Genomic DNA, 17,278 nt, shown 5'->3' on the forward strand with positions numbered 1-17,278 from the left:
GAGCACACAAAGAGCAGTTTGTCTGTCGATTTGTCTGTGTACAATTTTGAATAATGTGTCTCAATAGGAAAATAGTGCTTTTACACAATGTAGAAGCCTAATGATCCACAAATGACTTGGTAATTTCAATGACTGTTATTCGTTCAACATCTTAGCTCTTATAATAAACTGAAGTGCTGAAGTTTCATATGTGCTTCAAAAGTAGCTTAAATTCATGTAGTCTGTATCTCAACCAAATAAAAAATATATATATTTTCTGGTGCTCCTAAATTTTATGTGGTGCGCCTAAATTTAAGTTGAGACTACCAATGAAAAATGTATTTTAGATCCTTGTCTGTGTTTACAGGAGAATGTCAGGTCAAGTCTGTAAACTGAAGCACAGCTGGGTCATGCAGCAAGACAATGATTCAAAACACACAAGCAAGTCTACACCAGAAGGAACAGATGGAAAGTTTTGAAATGGCCTAGTCAAACATCCAGACCTGTTATGTTAGGAGCTGAAATGAACAATTTCCCACACCCACATTTTATTAAATAAGTATCCAATTTGTATTCTTTCACTCAGGTTCCCTTTATCTAATATTAGGTTTTGGTTGATGATCTGGTATTCAGTGTCAAATATGCACAAATGGAGAATCAGAAATGGGGCAAATACTTTTTCACGGCACTGTAGCTGTAAACACCAGTGACAGCAGTTATGTTGGCTATAACATTGTGAGTACACTAGTAAAATAGCAAGGGTAGTTCCATGTTGCCTTGTGAGAATCTCACACACCCCCCACATAATGGCAGATTTCCTGGAATGGTGACAGTTTCTTCCTTCTCTTATGTATTAAGACAGAGGGAGAGTCCTAGTGGATGAGGGAGAGTCCTAGTGGATGAGGGAGAGTCCTAGTGGATGAGGGAGAGTCCTAGTGGATGAGGGAGAGTCCTAGTGGATGAGGGAGAGTCCTAGTGGATGAGGGAGAGTCCTAGTGGATGAGGGAGAGTCCTAGTGGATGAGGGAGAGAGTGGATGAGGGAGAGTCCTAGTGGATGAGGGAGAGTCCTAGTGGATGAGGGAGAGTCCTAGTGGATGAGGGAGAGTCCTAGTGGATGAGGGAGAGTCCTAGTGGATGAGGGAGAGTCCTAGTGGATGAGGGAGAGTCCTAGTGGATGAGGGAGAGTCCTAGTGGATGAGGGAGAGTCCTAGTGGATGAGGGAGAGGCCTAGTGGATGAGGGAGAGGCCTAGTGGATGAGGGAGAGGCCTAGTGGATGAGGGAGAGGCCTAGTGGATGAGGGAGAGGCCTAGTGGATGAGGGAGAGGCCTAGTGGAGAGGCCTAGTGGATGAGGGAGAGGCCTAGTGGAGAGGCCTAGTGGATGAGGGAGAGGCCTAGTGGAGAGGCCTAGTGGATGAGGGAGAGGCCTAGTGGAGAGGCCTAGTGGATGAGGGAGAGGCCTAGTGGAGAGGCCTAGTGGATGAGGGAGAGGCCTAGTGGATGAGGGAGAGGCCTAGTGGATGAGGGAGAGGCCTAGTGGATGAGGGAGAGGCCTAGTGGATGAGGGAGAGGCCTAGTGGATGAGGGAGAGGCCTAGTGGATGAGGGAGAGGCCTAGTGGATGAGGGAGAGGCCTAGTGGATGAGGGAGAGGCCTAGTGGATGAGGGAGAGGCCTAGTGGATGAGGGAGAGGCCTAGTGGATGAGGGAGAGGCCTAGTGGATGAGGGAGAGGCCTAGTGGATGAGGGAGAGGCCTAGTGGATGAGGGAGAGGCCTAGTGGATGAGGGAGAGGCCTAGTGGATGAGGGAGAGGCCTAGTGGATGAGGGAGAGGCCTAGTGGATGAGGGAGAGGCCTAGTGGATGAGGGAGAGGCTACTGAGAGACTATTTTAGTGACTGGACTGTCGGTGTGCTACTTGACTGCAGCAGTCACTCTGCTTGCCTGCTGGAGATGCCATGAAGTAGCTTAGTTTAAACACATGGGTTAAATTCAGACCTTGTTCTGAGCATGTGCTTCTATCCTAGCTATTGATCTCACTGCAGTTTGGTGTAATTTAGTTGTGACAAACTTTCTCCTCTCTCCTCCAGGTTATAATGCACGACCAACACAGAAAAAGTTTGACTCTATAGCCAACGGGATCCTGAGGACTTGATTACAGTCGCTTCAAGCCTGATAGTTTGCACCGGTGCGGCTGCCCCCCTACCCCCGGCTCACATCCCTTTGGTCAACTGGCATTACTTCTGACAGCCCCCTTCCTCCTCCACTGGTTAATAAGACTTGGGTTCCCTTGTGGTCTCTGTCTACTTTGCCTGCCTTCTCTTCCATCGGTCCCTGCCCTCTACGGACATTAGTAGCAGTCCTTGGTGTTACATAATCCTGTATTAGGTATGTTTTATTATTATTATTATTAATGCAAGGGACGGATTACACACGCACAATGCACATGTGCCTAATCCAAGTCATTGTGATCATGAATTAATCAAACAAGCTTTTATGAACGATGCCAGCATCATGCCACTCTACTCTGTGTGGGACTGATGGTTGATGTGTAGTCATATGGGGATAGAAATTTAGATACTTTTTTTGTCTTTCATGTTTCCCCTCCATCCCTCGCTGGTCAGGCTCAGCCCCCAACATTAAACAGTGAGATGATTCCCAATGGTTATCTGCTCTTTGAAGATGAGAGTCTCTTGGATTCCACCGTAGCCAAGATGAATGCCCTGAGAAAGAGTGGACAATTCTGTGACGTGAGACTGCAGGTACGTGTTTTTTTTCCCCTATTTTTTTCCGTTCTCGACCCCCCCCTCTCCCCCGGGTCCATCTTTTGGGAAATGATACCATTACTGAGTCTTGAACTATGAGAATAGAAAGGTTCAGAACTTTTGTGAAAGAGCACTGTTGAAAAAATATATGGCAAATAGAAATCAACTGGATGGTGTTCAGAGATGGATGGGAGGGGTTGAATGGAGCTGAAGGATGGGACTAAAAATAACAAAAACACATGTTCTTGATGTGTCCAGATTTGAGATTTTTGGTTCCAACCGCTGTCTTTGAGATGCAAAGTAGGTGAATGGATGATATCTGCATGTGTGGTTCCCACGGTGAAGCATGGGGGAGGAGGTGTGGTTCTGCTTTTTTGGTGACACTGTGAGTGATATTATTTAGAATTTAAGGCACACTTAACCAGCATGGCTACCTCTGCATTCTGCAGCGATACGCCAACCCATCTGGTTTGTGCTTAGTGGGACTATAATTTGTTTTTCAACAGGACGACCCAAAACACACCTCCAGGCTGTGTAAGTGCTATTTGACCAAGAAATTATTGAGTGCTGCATCAGATGACCTGGCCTCCACATTCACCTGACCTCAACCCAATTGAGATGGTTTGGGATGAGTTTGACCACAGTGAAGGAAAAGCAGCCAACAAGTGCTCAGTATATGTGGGAACTCCTTTGAGACTGTTGGAAAAGCATCCCAGGTGAAGCTGGTTCAGAGAATGCCAAGAGTGTGCAAAGCTGTCATCAAGGCAAAGGGTGGTTACTTTGAAGAATCTAAAATATATTTTGATTGAACACTTAGGCTGTTTTGGTGACTATCATTCTACAATGTAGGAAATTGTACCCCCCAAAAAAACTTAAATGAGTAGGTGTCAACTTTTGATTGGTACTGAAACTATTCAGTCCCTTTTCCATATTTTGTTACAGTACAGCCTTATTCTAAAATGGATAAAAACATTGAAGAAAATAATCTACACAATGCAAAAACTGGTTTTTAGAAATTTTTGCAAAAGTGTTTTTTTTAAAACAAACTTTATTTATATAAGTATTCAGACCCTTTGCTATGAGACTCAATTGAGCTTAGGTGCGTCCTGTTTCCATTGATCATCCTTGATGTTTCTACAACTTGATTTCGAGTCCACCTGTGGTAAATTCATTTGATTGGACATGAGTGGGAAAGGCAAACCTTTTCTATATAAGGTCCCACAGTTGACACAGCATGTCAGAGCAAAAAACAAGCCATGAGGTCAAAGGAATTGTCCGTAGCGCTCCGATGAAGGGTACCAAAAAATGTCTACAGCATTGAAGGTCTCCAAGAACACAGTGGCCGCCATCATTCTTAAATGGAAGAAGTTTGGATCCACTAAGACTCTTTGTAGAACTGGCCGCCTGGCCAATCTGGGGAGAAGGGCCTTCATCAGGAAGTTGACCAAGAACCTGATGGTCACTCTGACAGAGCTCTAGAATTCCTCAGTGGAGATGGGAGGACCTTCTAGAAAGACAACCATCTCTGCAGCACTCAATCAATCAGGCCTTTATGGCAGTGGCCAGGCGGAAAATCACATTTTATTGGTCACATACACATGGTTAGAATATGTCATTGCGATCGTAGCGAAATGCTTGTGCGTCTAGTTCCGACAGTACAGCAATATCTAACGTAATCTATTTGTAATATAGGATTTCACCTATTCACCCTCTAGTAACCTTTCTAATAAAAACGCACATCCTTCAGTACAACACAGAACATACTTTTAATGTTATTGTTTTATAAAAAGCTATATTAAATAAGAAAATTAAGTATTAGCTTTATAGGTGAAGGTCATTGCTTTTTATGTGGCCAAGAAACATTTAACAGGCAGCTCATGTATGAAATCTATCCTTTAGTATCACGCTTTTGTCCTACGGCACAGCAAAAGTTTCATGTCACCCATTATGCTGAATGACAGTAGCTTTGTTATCCCATGTAATCATGCAATTCATATTTACTTGTTATATGAATACTGAGTATCATTTTAAACTATATTATTGCCTTTTAAGGTATTTCAAGGCACATTAACTTTATATGCCGTTGGAGAGAGCTGCATGGCAAAATATTAACGCAGATTCAGTTGCTAGGGATGAAAGACTAGCCAGAAGAAAAGCAAGGTATTGTTTTCATGGTTTCATGCTCCTGTCAGCAACAGAATAGGAAACAAAGCTGGGTGGATAATGCGTAACCTTTTTGGCGCAGGCGTTCTGCTCGCGACCCACAACATCTGGTGAAATTGCAGTGCGCCAAATTCAAAATACAGAAATGGTCATAATAAACATTCATAAAAATACAGGTTTTATACGTCGGCTTAAAGATTAACTTGTGGTATTTTATTTTTTTACCCCCTTTTTTTTCTCCCCAATTTCGGGGTATCCAATTGTTTTAGTAGCTACTATCTTGTCTCATCTTGTCTCATCGCTACAACTCCCATACGGGCTCGGGAGAGACTGAGGTTGAAAGTCCTCCGATAAACAACCTAACCAAGCCGCACTGCTTCTTAACACAGCGCGCATCCAACCCGGAAACACAACATCGGAGGAAACACCGTGCACCTGGCAACCTTGGTTAGCGCGCACTGCGCCCGGCCCGCCTCAGGAGTCGCTGGTGCTCGATGAGACAAGGACATCCCTACAGGCCAAGCCCTCCCTAACCCGGACAGCGCTAGGCCAATTGTGCGTCGCCCCAAGGCCCTCCTGGTCACGGCCGGTTACGACAGAGCCTGGGCACGAACCCAGAGTCTCTGTTGGCACAGTACCTTGACCACTGCGCCACCCGGGAGGACCTACATGGTGTTTTCTATCCAAATCTACCAATTATATGCATATCCTAGCTTCTGGGCCTGAGTAACAGGCAGTTTATTTTGGGCACGCTTCTCATCCAGATGTCGAAATACCTCCCCAAGCCATAAAGTTTTAACAGTAAGTTGAAATATTACACTAGTTAATGTTTTATTGCATTTCAGTTGAAGTATAACTGACGGATTATATTAGTTAATATGATATTACACACACACACACTTGTGGTTTAAAAATGGATTATGAATTATATTAATAGCTGTTTCACAATTGGGTCACTTTATGAAAAATCGAGACTGTTCAAGTTTGGATTGAAGTAGTTTGATGGGCATTTTATGTAGATATTTTGTGTAGGTATCATGCCATTGCGCTTGTGTACCTGCATTGAATCAAAATTTACTAGTTAGCCTACAATTAAACTACTAATAACATTCAATGGATGTGACTCTTGTTCTCTGCCAGTGTCATAACTATTAATTTAATCCTCTGTGAATGAAATTGTACGTTGTGTGAGTTAAACTATGTTGCATAGTAAAAACCCATGTTCTTCATGTGTGTGGCATATGGGTAATTTCTCTCTAGTATGGAAGCGATCTAAGTTCAGCTAGCCCGCACATTATAAACATCTTATCCTGTTTTTTACACTGATGTATAACAAAATAAATAGATAAAAGAAAAATACAGTCGCTGCTACTATAATGGTTCATAGGATCATTATTGTTATTGCTGAAGGAATCACATTTAGTCAATATTTGTGGGCCGTAGTGGTGTCATTCAGGGTAACACAATATTGTCATAGTGTAACACCAGTATTTTATATTAAAATTCATTAACTCAACTTTCCATAAATGTATATAAAAAAAAATCAGTGTAAGGCAGGAAGTTTTTGTAAAAAAAAAACTCAAATTTTGAGTTGTACTTGTGACACATCAAATATGTGTTATTCAAAATAAAATGTATTTTTTTCTGGGTAGTTATATTTCTGCCATCTAAGCATGGATATATAACCTTGTGATTATGAAAAATTGGCTTTTTAAAATATGACATTTTGTTAGGGTACATTCATATGAATTATTGGCTTTATTCTTGAATAAAACTAATGGCATAGGTTGACACTCCAATGAACATAAAGCCTTTTAGGGAAAACCTTTGAAAACCTTGTCTTTGACCCAAGAAACGTCTTCTCACACTGTCAACTGCGTTTATTTTCAGCAATCTTAACATGTGTAAATATTTGTATGGACATAAGCATCAACAACTGAGACAAACTGAACAAGTCCCACAGACATGTGATGAACAGAAATTGAATAATTTAAAAATAAGATTGTTGTGCATATGGACCATTTCTGGGATCTTTTATTATGGCTCTTAAACTTGAGACCAAAGTTTTACATATTGCGTTTTTATTTTTGTTCAGTATAAATTATAGCACCTCTGAAGAATGGTCTCTGGTTTTAGCCCTGACCTCTGATCTATCTCCTCTGTGTAGGTGTGTGGTCATGAGTTGATGGCTCACCGTGCTGTGCTGGCCTGCTGTAGCCCCTACCTGTTTGAGATCTTCAACAGCGACATTGAACCACACGGCGTGTCCCACGTCACCTTCGATGACCTTGACCCAGAGGCTGTGGAGGTCCTGCTTAACTACGCCTACACTGCCCAGTAAGTGCCACGACCTCTACCCTCTGACCCCTAAACTATGCCTACGCTGCCCAGTGAGACATGCATTGTGCAATGAGTCCTAGGCTTTGTTAGATGTCCAACTTTCACCACTACGTGGTGGGCAAGTAAGTGTTTGGTTTTTTTGGCCTGGATGTCCTTATTTTGGTAAGGATCAGTATATAAATAATTTTGACTGAATGAGTTGTAACTTCCAGAGCTTTTAGTTGTAAAACAATAACTTAAAGATACTTACATGCCATAATTTTGACTTTCATTATAAACTTGTTTACAAGGTGAATGTGTGTAAATAAAACTTGTCCATATCACCATGGCGCACTTGACAATTGAGAACTGTTGCCAATAAAGAACTGAATATCTGAATCTGTTTAGTATTTGATGTAAATAACTGAGAATGCATGAAGAATAACTTCATTGCAATCAGGTTTCTTTATTTACCTTTAACAGCAGAATTCCAGTGTTAAATGATATAGACATGGATATTTTCTCAAAATGATGAAATTGACTTTGTGGTTATACTGTATATTATACCATGGGCCATTGCCTCTGAAGCGTAACACAGCAAGTAATAATAAGTATTACTTACTGTGTTTGGCCTCTGCGACTCAGCCTATAGTCGGCCCTCTATATAATCGTGGTATTCCGCAATAAATAGACTGCAAACAAGGTATAGGCCAAGATGGTCCACCATGCAAACAGGCTGTTCTGGTCCTGAATCTTCTGTTTCCCTATTGAAAACAGTACAACAACAATAAAGAAAATGTATATGCATTATGTATGCCTTTTTGTTTTTAAGAAAGTAGCCTACAGACGTGTGAAAGTTTGCTACTTTCAGGGTGCAACTCTCGCTCCAACTGACAGGTCGAATACCATGTGCCTTTGTTTTTTTTGTTTTTTAAAAGGGTAAGGGGGTGGGCTCTAGACCATTCTATTAGCCATTCCAGCTGTGTAATTTCATATTCAATTTTGTTTCCTAACACCCACACCATCAGACTGAGAGTTTCAGTGGCCCGAGGAGGCACAGGAAAATATATTATGAAAACATGTATATATTAGAGTTATATAAATAATAATAAATTAAAAAGTCCATGGGTTTTAAAAAAATATTTCCTGGACCCTTCACCGCTCTCTCTGCTAGGCTTTCTTTTTGACTATGCTCATCACCTGTCAGGCATGCGTACAACTCCTGTCTGTGTTTGTCTGTCTGACGAACTAATGGTTCTGTCTTGCAGGTTGAAGGCAGACGAGGAGTTGGTTAAGGATGTCTACACTGCAGCCAAAAGGCTAAAGATGGAACGAGTAAAGCAGGTAGGATCTTACTCTGTTTTCAACTACTGATATGCAATATTGTATATTTTAAATGCAGTCCCAATGTTAAATGTTTAAACTTCTCTCCTCTCTGATTGGTCAGATCTGTGGCAACTACCTGCTATCGAAGATGGAATCCCATAGTGTCATCTCCTTTCGTAACTTTTCCAGCTGCATGGGTGACGGCCGCATGCTCTCCAAGATCGACATCTACATCCAAGAACACCTGCTGGAGGTCTCTGAGCAGGAGGACTTCTTCAAACTCCCCCGCCTCAAAGTAAGCCTTCCCTGAGCAATGTTCTACTGCAACCTTAATGGGGCAGTGCAGTTAAACACAATTTTTCAGGTTGTCATTATGACATTTTTGGCTAATATCCGATATTTTCCTTATATTTAAACCACACCGATATAAAAACATGTTATGGCCTTTAACCTCTCTGGGATAATCGGGACGGTAACGTCCCACCCCCCAACAGCCAGTGAAAGTGCAGGGCGCCAAATTCAAAACAACAAATCTCATAATTAAAATTCCTCAAGCATACAAGTATTTTACACCATTTTAAAGATAAATCTCATTAATCCAGCCACAGTGTGATTTCAAAAAGGCTTTCCAGCGAAAGAACCACAAACTATTGTTAGGTCACCACCAAGTCACAGAAAAACACAGCCATTTTTCCAGCCAAGAGTGGAGTCACAAAAAGCAGAAATATAGGTAAAATTAATCACTAACCTTTGATCTTCATCAGATGACATTCATAGGACATGTTACACAATACATGTATGTTTTGTTCGCTGAAGTGCATATTTATATCCAAAAATCTCATTTTACATTGTCGTGTTATGTTAAGTAGTTCCAAAACATGCGGTGATTTTGCAGAGAGCCACATCAATTCACAGAAATACTCATAATAAACATTGATAAAAGATACAACTATTGTACATGGAACTTTAGATAAACTTCTCCATAACTTGGCGCACCCGTCCAGTTAGCGGGATCATTTTCTCAACATCCTCTGAATTGCAGAGCGCCAAATTCAAATTAAATTACAAAAAATATTACATTTTCATAAAATCACAAGTGCAATATAGCAAAACACAGCGTAGCTTGTTGTTAATACACATGGCGCATCAGATTTCAAAAAAGCTTTTCGGCGAAAGCTATCCAAGCGTTTATGTTAAGACATCTCTCTCAGCAGACAAAACATTACAAAGAGCTAGCAGCAAATTAATCGCTTACCTTTGATCTTCGGATGTTTTAACTCAGACTCTCAGTTACACAATAAATGTTCCTTTTGTTCCATAAAGTTTATTTTTAAATCCATTACATTTACATTTAAGTCATTTAGCAGACGCTCTTATCCAGAGCGACTTACAAATTGGTGCATTCACCTTATGACATCCAGTGGAACAGTCACTTTACAATAGTGCATCTAAAACTTAAGGGGGGGGGGGGTGAGAGGGATTACTTATCGCGCCAACCAAATGGAGGTATGTTCAGAAATCCACAGGCTCGAGCGGTCACGACGGGGCAGACAAATTCCAAAAAGTTCGTAGAAACATGTCAAACATTTTTTTATAATCAATCCCCAGGTTGTTTTTACAATAAATAATCAATAATATTTCAACCGGACCGTAGCTTTTTCAATAGGAGTGAAAGAATGTCTGCTTCAAGCTGCTCGTGCATGCAAAACTCTGCTGGCACCCAGCCATCCATTGACGCGATGTGATCTTTCTTGCTCAGTTTCAGGCTTTTATTCTGAAAAATGTCTAAAGACTGAAGCCATGGGAAAAGGGATCTGGTTGATATTGCTTTAAATGGAGGGAAGGCATGCAATGGAACAGAGGTTTCAGGAAAAATGGCACTTCCTGGTTGGATTTTCCTCAGGTTTTCGCCTGCAATATCAGTTCTCTTCTACTCAAAAATAGTATCCTAATCTGATAATTATATGCATATTCTGGGCCTGAGAAATAGGCAGTTTCATTTGGGTACATTTTTCATCAAAATACTGCCACCTACACTCAAGAGGTTAATGCAACCGTGGTGTCAAATTTCAAAAACACTTTACTGAAAAAGCACACCATGCAATAATCTGAGTACGGCGCTCTGAGACCAAAACAGCCAAAGTGATATCTGCAATGTTGTGTAGTCAACATTAGTCAGAAATAGCATTATAAATATTCACTTACCTTTGATCATCTTCATCAGAATGCACTCCCAGGAAGCCCAGTTCCACAATAAATGTTCGATAAAGTTAATAATTTATGTCCAAATACCTTCCTTAGAGCGTTTGGTAAACAAATCAAAACATGCGTGCAAGGTCAGACAAAGTCCAAAAAGTTATATTACAGGTCGTAGAAACCTGTCAAACTAATATGTTTTTAACAAATCTTCAATAATGTTCCAACCGGAGAATTCTGTCACGAGTTCATAGCAATCTGCCAGACACCTAGCCCAATCCCCTCTCATTCAGCCCCAATTCACAGCAGAAGCATCAAACAACATTCTAAAGACTGTTGACATCTAGTGGAAGCCTTAGGAATAGCGTTAGGAATATATTCAATAGGGAATGAGTTGAAAAATGACCAACCTCAGATTTTCCACTTCCTGGTTGGATTTCTTTTCTCAGGTTTTCTCCTGCCATATGAGTTCTGTTATACTCAGACATCATTCAAACGGTTTTAGAAACTTCAGTGTTTTCTATCAAAATATACTAATTATATGCTTATTCTAGCTTTTATGGCTGAGTAGCAGGCAGTTTACTCTGGGCACCTTACTCATCCAAGCTACTCAATACTATGCCCCAGTCACCAAGAAGTTAAAGCGTTCGAGTACAGTTAAATAGTTAACACGCACATGGACGTAGTGGTCAAAGGCACTGTATCTCAGTGCAAGAGGCGTCACTACAGTCTCTGGTTGAAATCAAGGCTGTATCACATCCGGCTGTGATTGGGAGTCCCATAGGGCGGCGCACAATTGGCCCAGCATCGCCCAGGCCGTCATTGTAAATAATTGTTCTTAAATTGAACTAGGCAAGTAAATTAAGGTTACACACACAAAGGGTTATTTTGTTGCCATTTACTCCCCCTGAACAAGGCAGTTAACCCACTGTTCCTAGGCCGACATTTAAAATAAGAATTTGTTCTTAACTGCCTAGTTAAATAAAGGTCAAATAAATTACCAGTAAAACATAATCAAAACCTATTTATTTCACTTATTTGCTGTTTCATTCTTCAGATGTTTCATTCTCAACCAGGATTTCTATGGAATGCCGTTTGGCTCTTCGTGTCAAAAAAAGATGCATGCAAGATAACACGATTTGACCAATCAGGACCTGAATTGACTGCACGTCAAATAATTTAACGCTTTCATTCATTTTTTATTTTTTTTAGTTATTACACTCACTCGTATTTCATATGTCACAACGATTCATCGATATGTATGCTATGATGCTGGTAAAGTTGGCTTGTGCACCTACAGTGCAAACAATGTAGTTCTTCCCCTAAAAGCAAAATAACATCTGTTTCAGTAGCTATAGTTAATTAGCTAGCTAACTATATAGCTAGGTGTCATCTAAAATAACCCTAATTACAAGGCAGTTCTTATTTTATTAATGGTGGTTGGACCCATCTATGTGAAGCTAGCCACCATAAGGATTAACCACAATAGGGACTTTGTGGTTAGCCTTCAAAATAAATGTATGGAATGATTCTACTATTTGTATTCATTTGCATCACTGTCAATGACGTTATTTTGATGGCAAACTGCAAATTCCACTATTGTGGCTAATCCTTAATGTGGCTAATCCTTAATGTGGCTAATCCTTAATGTGGCTAATCCTTAATGTGGCTATCTTCACAACCCGGTCCGGTTAAGCCTCATTAGCTGGATGAAGCTAGCTAGGCTTGCTTATAAAGTTAGCTTTGGGCAACAGTTAAGTTGCTGACTAGCTATTCATTTTCATGAACTTAAGTTCAATTTCAGTAGGCAAACATCAAGTGGCAACCTAGCTAATACTTATTCACATAGATTCCTAAATCATTGCTAAGAATAATGAAAATGACTGCAGGTTCTACTGGTCATTGTTTTCAGGCTGGTTGTATTGGTGCTAGCAAGGTACCAAGCTAAAGCTAGCTATCCCTGAAATGATGCTTTATTACCAATGCTGTATTGTAAACACATCATTTGTGGCCAGTGTTTGCAGACTGTTTTGAAATGCTTTGACAGTGCTACTGTATCTTTGACACGCAAAGACCCAAACTGCATTTCATAGCATGTATCTCGTGGCGCTATTACTGTGTAACTCCGGTAGGGCAACATCTGGGAAAAATTGCGCACTTGGTAGTGTTAACCGGTGCTTGACCAATCGGCGAAAGCCAACATCACCCACGACAGAGAACGGTGATATGTCAAGGACAATGAATGCCATTATCTTGGCTTTAATGGATTTCACCTTTTGAGTTGTCCCACTGAAATGTTCTTACTCTTTCAAATGACTGCTCGATCTACACAGCAGTTATTGTGGGCTAGGTTAGAAATTCAGTGTTGCACGTTTATCGCAAGATGTGACCCAACTGGTTATTTATGGCCTTCAAATACACTTAGTTGCATTATTACTTTTGTACTACAGAATTCACCAGTTACAGGTTTTGATTGAAGTCTGTCTCCAGTTAAGGTAGAACGCATCATAACCCTAGCTAGGCTATGATGGTTCAATAAGGAATCAGTGTCTTGTGACTTATGATTTGACCCTAGCCATGGTTGATCCTAGCACCTCTTCTGACTGGTCTCCTCTTATCTGTCTCTACAGTTAGAAGTAATGCTGGAAGACAGCTTGAGCCTGCCCAGCAATGGCAAGCTCTACTCCAAGGTGCTTAACTGGGTCCAGCGCAGACTGTGGGAGAATGGAGACCAACTGGATAGACTGATGGAGGAGGTCAGTACCGTAGCTGGAGACTAGCTTGCACTCATCTGCCCCATATGCATCCCTCCCCTCCTTTCTGCGCTTTCCTCTAACCAAGTTAAGGCACTGTTCACAACTCAACGTGGCATGATGTCATTTCACACACTGTTAGGACTGTTTGTTTTTTCGTTCTTTTTTTAAGTGTTAAGTTATGCAGTACAGTGTACCTGGCCATACTGCAAACTAGAGGTGAGCAGAGACACAGCCGTGTGGCTGTTCGCTCTTTGATATTTATGTTTTAGTGATCAGTTGGTTCCACCCACAGTATTGACTTTTGGTCTCTTTCGCATTGAAATAAAGTGAGTGAGCAGGTCTTTGACTCTGTTCTGTCTCACCGATGCCCTTCTCTTTCTGAGCAGGAGTGTGTGTGCGCATTAATTGTGCGTGTGTCAGTGAGCGCTCCAGTTCTAATGACTGTTCCTCCCCGTCGATTTCTCTGTCCTCCAGGTTTATTAACAGCAGCAGGAGACGACTGAAGAGCCAAGACTGAGCCACCAGGGTAATGAGTCAGAGAGCGAGAAACAGGGAGAGAAAAAGAGGGAGGAGAGAAGCACCTCCCTCTCTACAGTCGGATATACAGCCGGATTGATCATCCGGATATACAAAATTACTCAATGAAACCCATATCCACTGAACAGTACATCTGCTTAGCACATAACCATGATTACCCCAACCACCCCACCCCCATGAGACTCGATACACCCCTCATAATTCACTGATCTAACCCCTTATTTTAAAACCGCATTTAATATGAACCATATCTATCCAAATCAGTGATTGCACAGTACATTTTAAGAGCTTTGTCCTTTAACGTGGGCAAGAGCAGAATGACGGCCATTTAAACCACCTTTTGAAATGAGTCTCTGCTCAAGCATATTCCACACACAATCTAAATGCCCACATCATAATCCAGTCACTTATTTCAACAGATTTCTGTCATACTAACTTTGATTGAAAACAACTTTTTGTTGTTTTTTTATTTTATGACTACTTGTATGAAGTCAATGTATGTTGAAGCTTTGCCTTCACCTGCTGTATGAAAGCATACCTCATGGTTTTACATCAGGAAACTGCAGTGCCTTTATAATTATAATGCCCGACTTCAGCCAGCCAGGAGCGTGGTTTCTGGTTTCCAAGCAGCCTGTGAGGTCATGCGGACTGAAGACGTTTCCAAATGTTGCGTATTTACCAAACCCAGACTCCTCCTTTTTTAGATCTTATGGAGAGAGGGCAGCACAGAAGCAGAAACTGCTGGTTTTGTGTGGACCCCTACATGTCCTGTAACCACCTCTGTTCGTTCTGTGTGTCTATGTTGATAAAGAAGCATTGGCTCCTACCAGTGACGACAGATCAGCCTTCCTCCCTCACTGTCCTCCTTACTCCCTCACTTTCTTGTTGCCCGGGATGCTGCTGTGTTGCCATGGAGACAGCCTGCCACATGGGTGATGTCGCTGTGTGTCTTGCAGGTGCAAACGTTGTACTACTCAGCCGACCACAAGCTGCTCGATGGCGCACTCATCATTGAGGAACATGGGATGTTTGGGGTTGGTGCGGAGGAGGACCACATGCAGTTGGTTCAGGTACACAACCCACCCCTACCTGGACCTTTCCTGGGCCTACCAGAGTGTCGCTTGGCCCAACTTTGCTTTTATCCCACCTTATGTAGCCTGGCAACAAGGCAAACAATTAGTTTGTAGAACCTGGTGATACTACAGACCTGCTTGCTTAGCTCATGTTCTATATTAGACTCGTTCTCAGATCAGTCTTTCGGCGATTGGGTGATTCTACCTTTTTGTGTGTGTGGTCTCAGTATGTAGCTGCTTCTGCATTTGTAAAAGTCTTCTCATTGTCTGTGCTGTCTTTCAGCTTTTTCAGATGTTTTAAAATTTGTTGTAGGCTGGTTTGAAACATTTCAGGGGGACTGGCACTGCTAAAAGAATGTGCTTGGATGTATTTCTATGCAGGTTTAAACCCAGGTTTAGTCCATTTTCAGGCCAAATTGTGGAGTGTGCGTTCTGCAGCCAGCTGGTATATTAGGCAGTGGTGGGATGATGTGGCTGTTGCCTCTGGCTGGGCTTCTGTAGCTGCTTTCTGCTCTTGCAGAAGAAGCCCCCCCGTGAGAAAAGCAACACCCAGAGACAGCCGAGCTCCTCCACCCCCGGCAGCTCTTCACACTCCGGCTTGGCCTCCAACACACCCAAACCCTGCAGGAGAGAGTGGAAGTACATCGCTTCCGAGAAGACCACCAGTAAGTGAATGTGTCGAAGAATGTTTGAAGCCTTCGATGTCAAGGAGTGGGTGTATAGCATAATAATGTGTATGAATAGCCTAATGTTTAAGATAATAACATTTCCTAAATTTTATTTAGTTATTAACATCACCTCCGCTCATACATCACCTCCCTCCTCCATCTCTTCCAGACAACACCTACCTGTGTCTGGCCGTACTGGATGGGGTGTTGTGTGTGATCTTCCTGCATGGCCGCAACTCTCCCCAGGGTTCTCCCTCTGCCACACCATGTCTGATGAAGAGCCTGAGCTTTGAGGCTCAGTCTGAGGAGCTGGAGGAACACCCGCTGACCTCCATGCACTACGCCCGCTCTGGCCTGGGCACTGCCACCCTGCACGGCAGGCTCATCGCTGCAGGTATGCAGGGTTAACCAATCAATGGGCCTCTCTATCTAGACTGGCACTGACAGGTCTCAAATCTTAGATTGTCCAAATTTCCTGTTACTGCCCTTGTATCTTCTGTGTATGTTCCCTCCAGGAGGGTATAACCGGGAGGAGTGCCTGAGGACTGTGGAGTGTTACGACCCCAAAGAGGACCTCTGGACCTTTACTGCTCCCATGCGGACTGCCAGGGCTCGCTTCCAGATGGCCGTGCTCATGGTACAACACACCCCTGTCCTTTGAACCCACATTTCCTATGATTGACAGGTGCCTGTCTGATCAATAGTTTTCTGACTTAAACCTGCCTCTTTGTCTCCTCTGATCTCTTAGGGTCAGCTGTATGTGATGGGTGGCTCCAACGGTCACTCAGACGAGCTGAGCTGTGGGGAGACCTACGATCCCCACACTGACACGTGGGCTCAGGTGGCAGAGCTCCGGACCAATCGCTGCAACGCAGGTGTCTGCTCGTTGAACAATAAGCTGTTTGTGGTGGGAGGGTCAGACCCCTGTGGGCAGAAAGGACTGAAGAACTGTGATGCTTTTGACCCTGTGACCAAGACCTGGAACAACTGTGCCCCCCTCAACATCAGTACGTACCAATAGCACACATACACTTCCCTACGTATTTATTTGAATTTGGCTTTATACTCCAGCATTTGATTTGAGATCAAATGTTTTATGAGGCGACAGTACAGAATGTCACGATTATTTGAGGGGTTTTCCACATTAATGTAGAAGTGTTCAGAAACATTCTATTCTTATTTACAATAAGTGACTCAAAAATGACAAATGATTTCCCATTCATTGGGCACAACATAATTCGAAACACAACCAAAACAAACTAAAAATACACCCAACAAGTTTGAAGAGTCACAACCTTAGTCATTGCATGCTCGGAAAATGGGACCAAGTACTAAACTTTTGACTAAATTGAATACACGAAGTACATTTGTCAAAGTACTTGACACCTTAAAATGGGTGGACTAGATGCATAAAGTGCATTCATTTCCAAACGGTAAAACATGTGTATTAAAATACCCTCACATAAAAGGCTAAATTCTTTACTGTCACCTCAATATAA

General features: G+C 42.2%; 1 protein-coding gene across 1 annotated transcript in view; it reads left to right on the forward strand.

The window, feature by feature from the left end:
* The window catches only part of LOC124038000 (influenza virus NS1A-binding protein homolog A-like), a 30,196-nt gene that overhangs the window by 8,346 nt on the left and 4,572 nt on the right, over positions 1-17,278 (forward strand). The window contains exons 2-12 of the mRNA XM_046353341.1: positions 2,067-2,364; positions 2,601-2,738; positions 7,072-7,241; positions 8,492-8,567; positions 8,671-8,844; positions 13,376-13,501; positions 14,995-15,108; positions 15,632-15,776; positions 15,949-16,173; positions 16,295-16,416; positions 16,528-16,786. Coding sequence (XP_046209297.1) covers positions 2,628-2,738; positions 7,072-7,241; positions 8,492-8,567; positions 8,671-8,844; positions 13,376-13,501; positions 14,995-15,108; positions 15,632-15,776; positions 15,949-16,173; positions 16,295-16,416; positions 16,528-16,786 — 1,522 coding nt within the window. The 5' untranslated portion in view covers positions 2,067-2,364; positions 2,601-2,627. The remainder of the gene's footprint in view (positions 1-2,066; positions 2,365-2,600; positions 2,739-7,071; positions 7,242-8,491; positions 8,568-8,670; positions 8,845-13,375; positions 13,502-14,994; positions 15,109-15,631; positions 15,777-15,948; positions 16,174-16,294; positions 16,417-16,527; positions 16,787-17,278) is intronic.

The sequence above is a fragment of the Oncorhynchus gorbuscha genome, linkage group LG06 (assembly GCF_021184085.1).
Source record: "Oncorhynchus gorbuscha isolate QuinsamMale2020 ecotype Even-year linkage group LG06, OgorEven_v1.0, whole genome shotgun sequence".
NCBI lineage: Eukaryota > Metazoa > Chordata > Actinopteri > Salmoniformes > Salmonidae > Oncorhynchus > Oncorhynchus gorbuscha.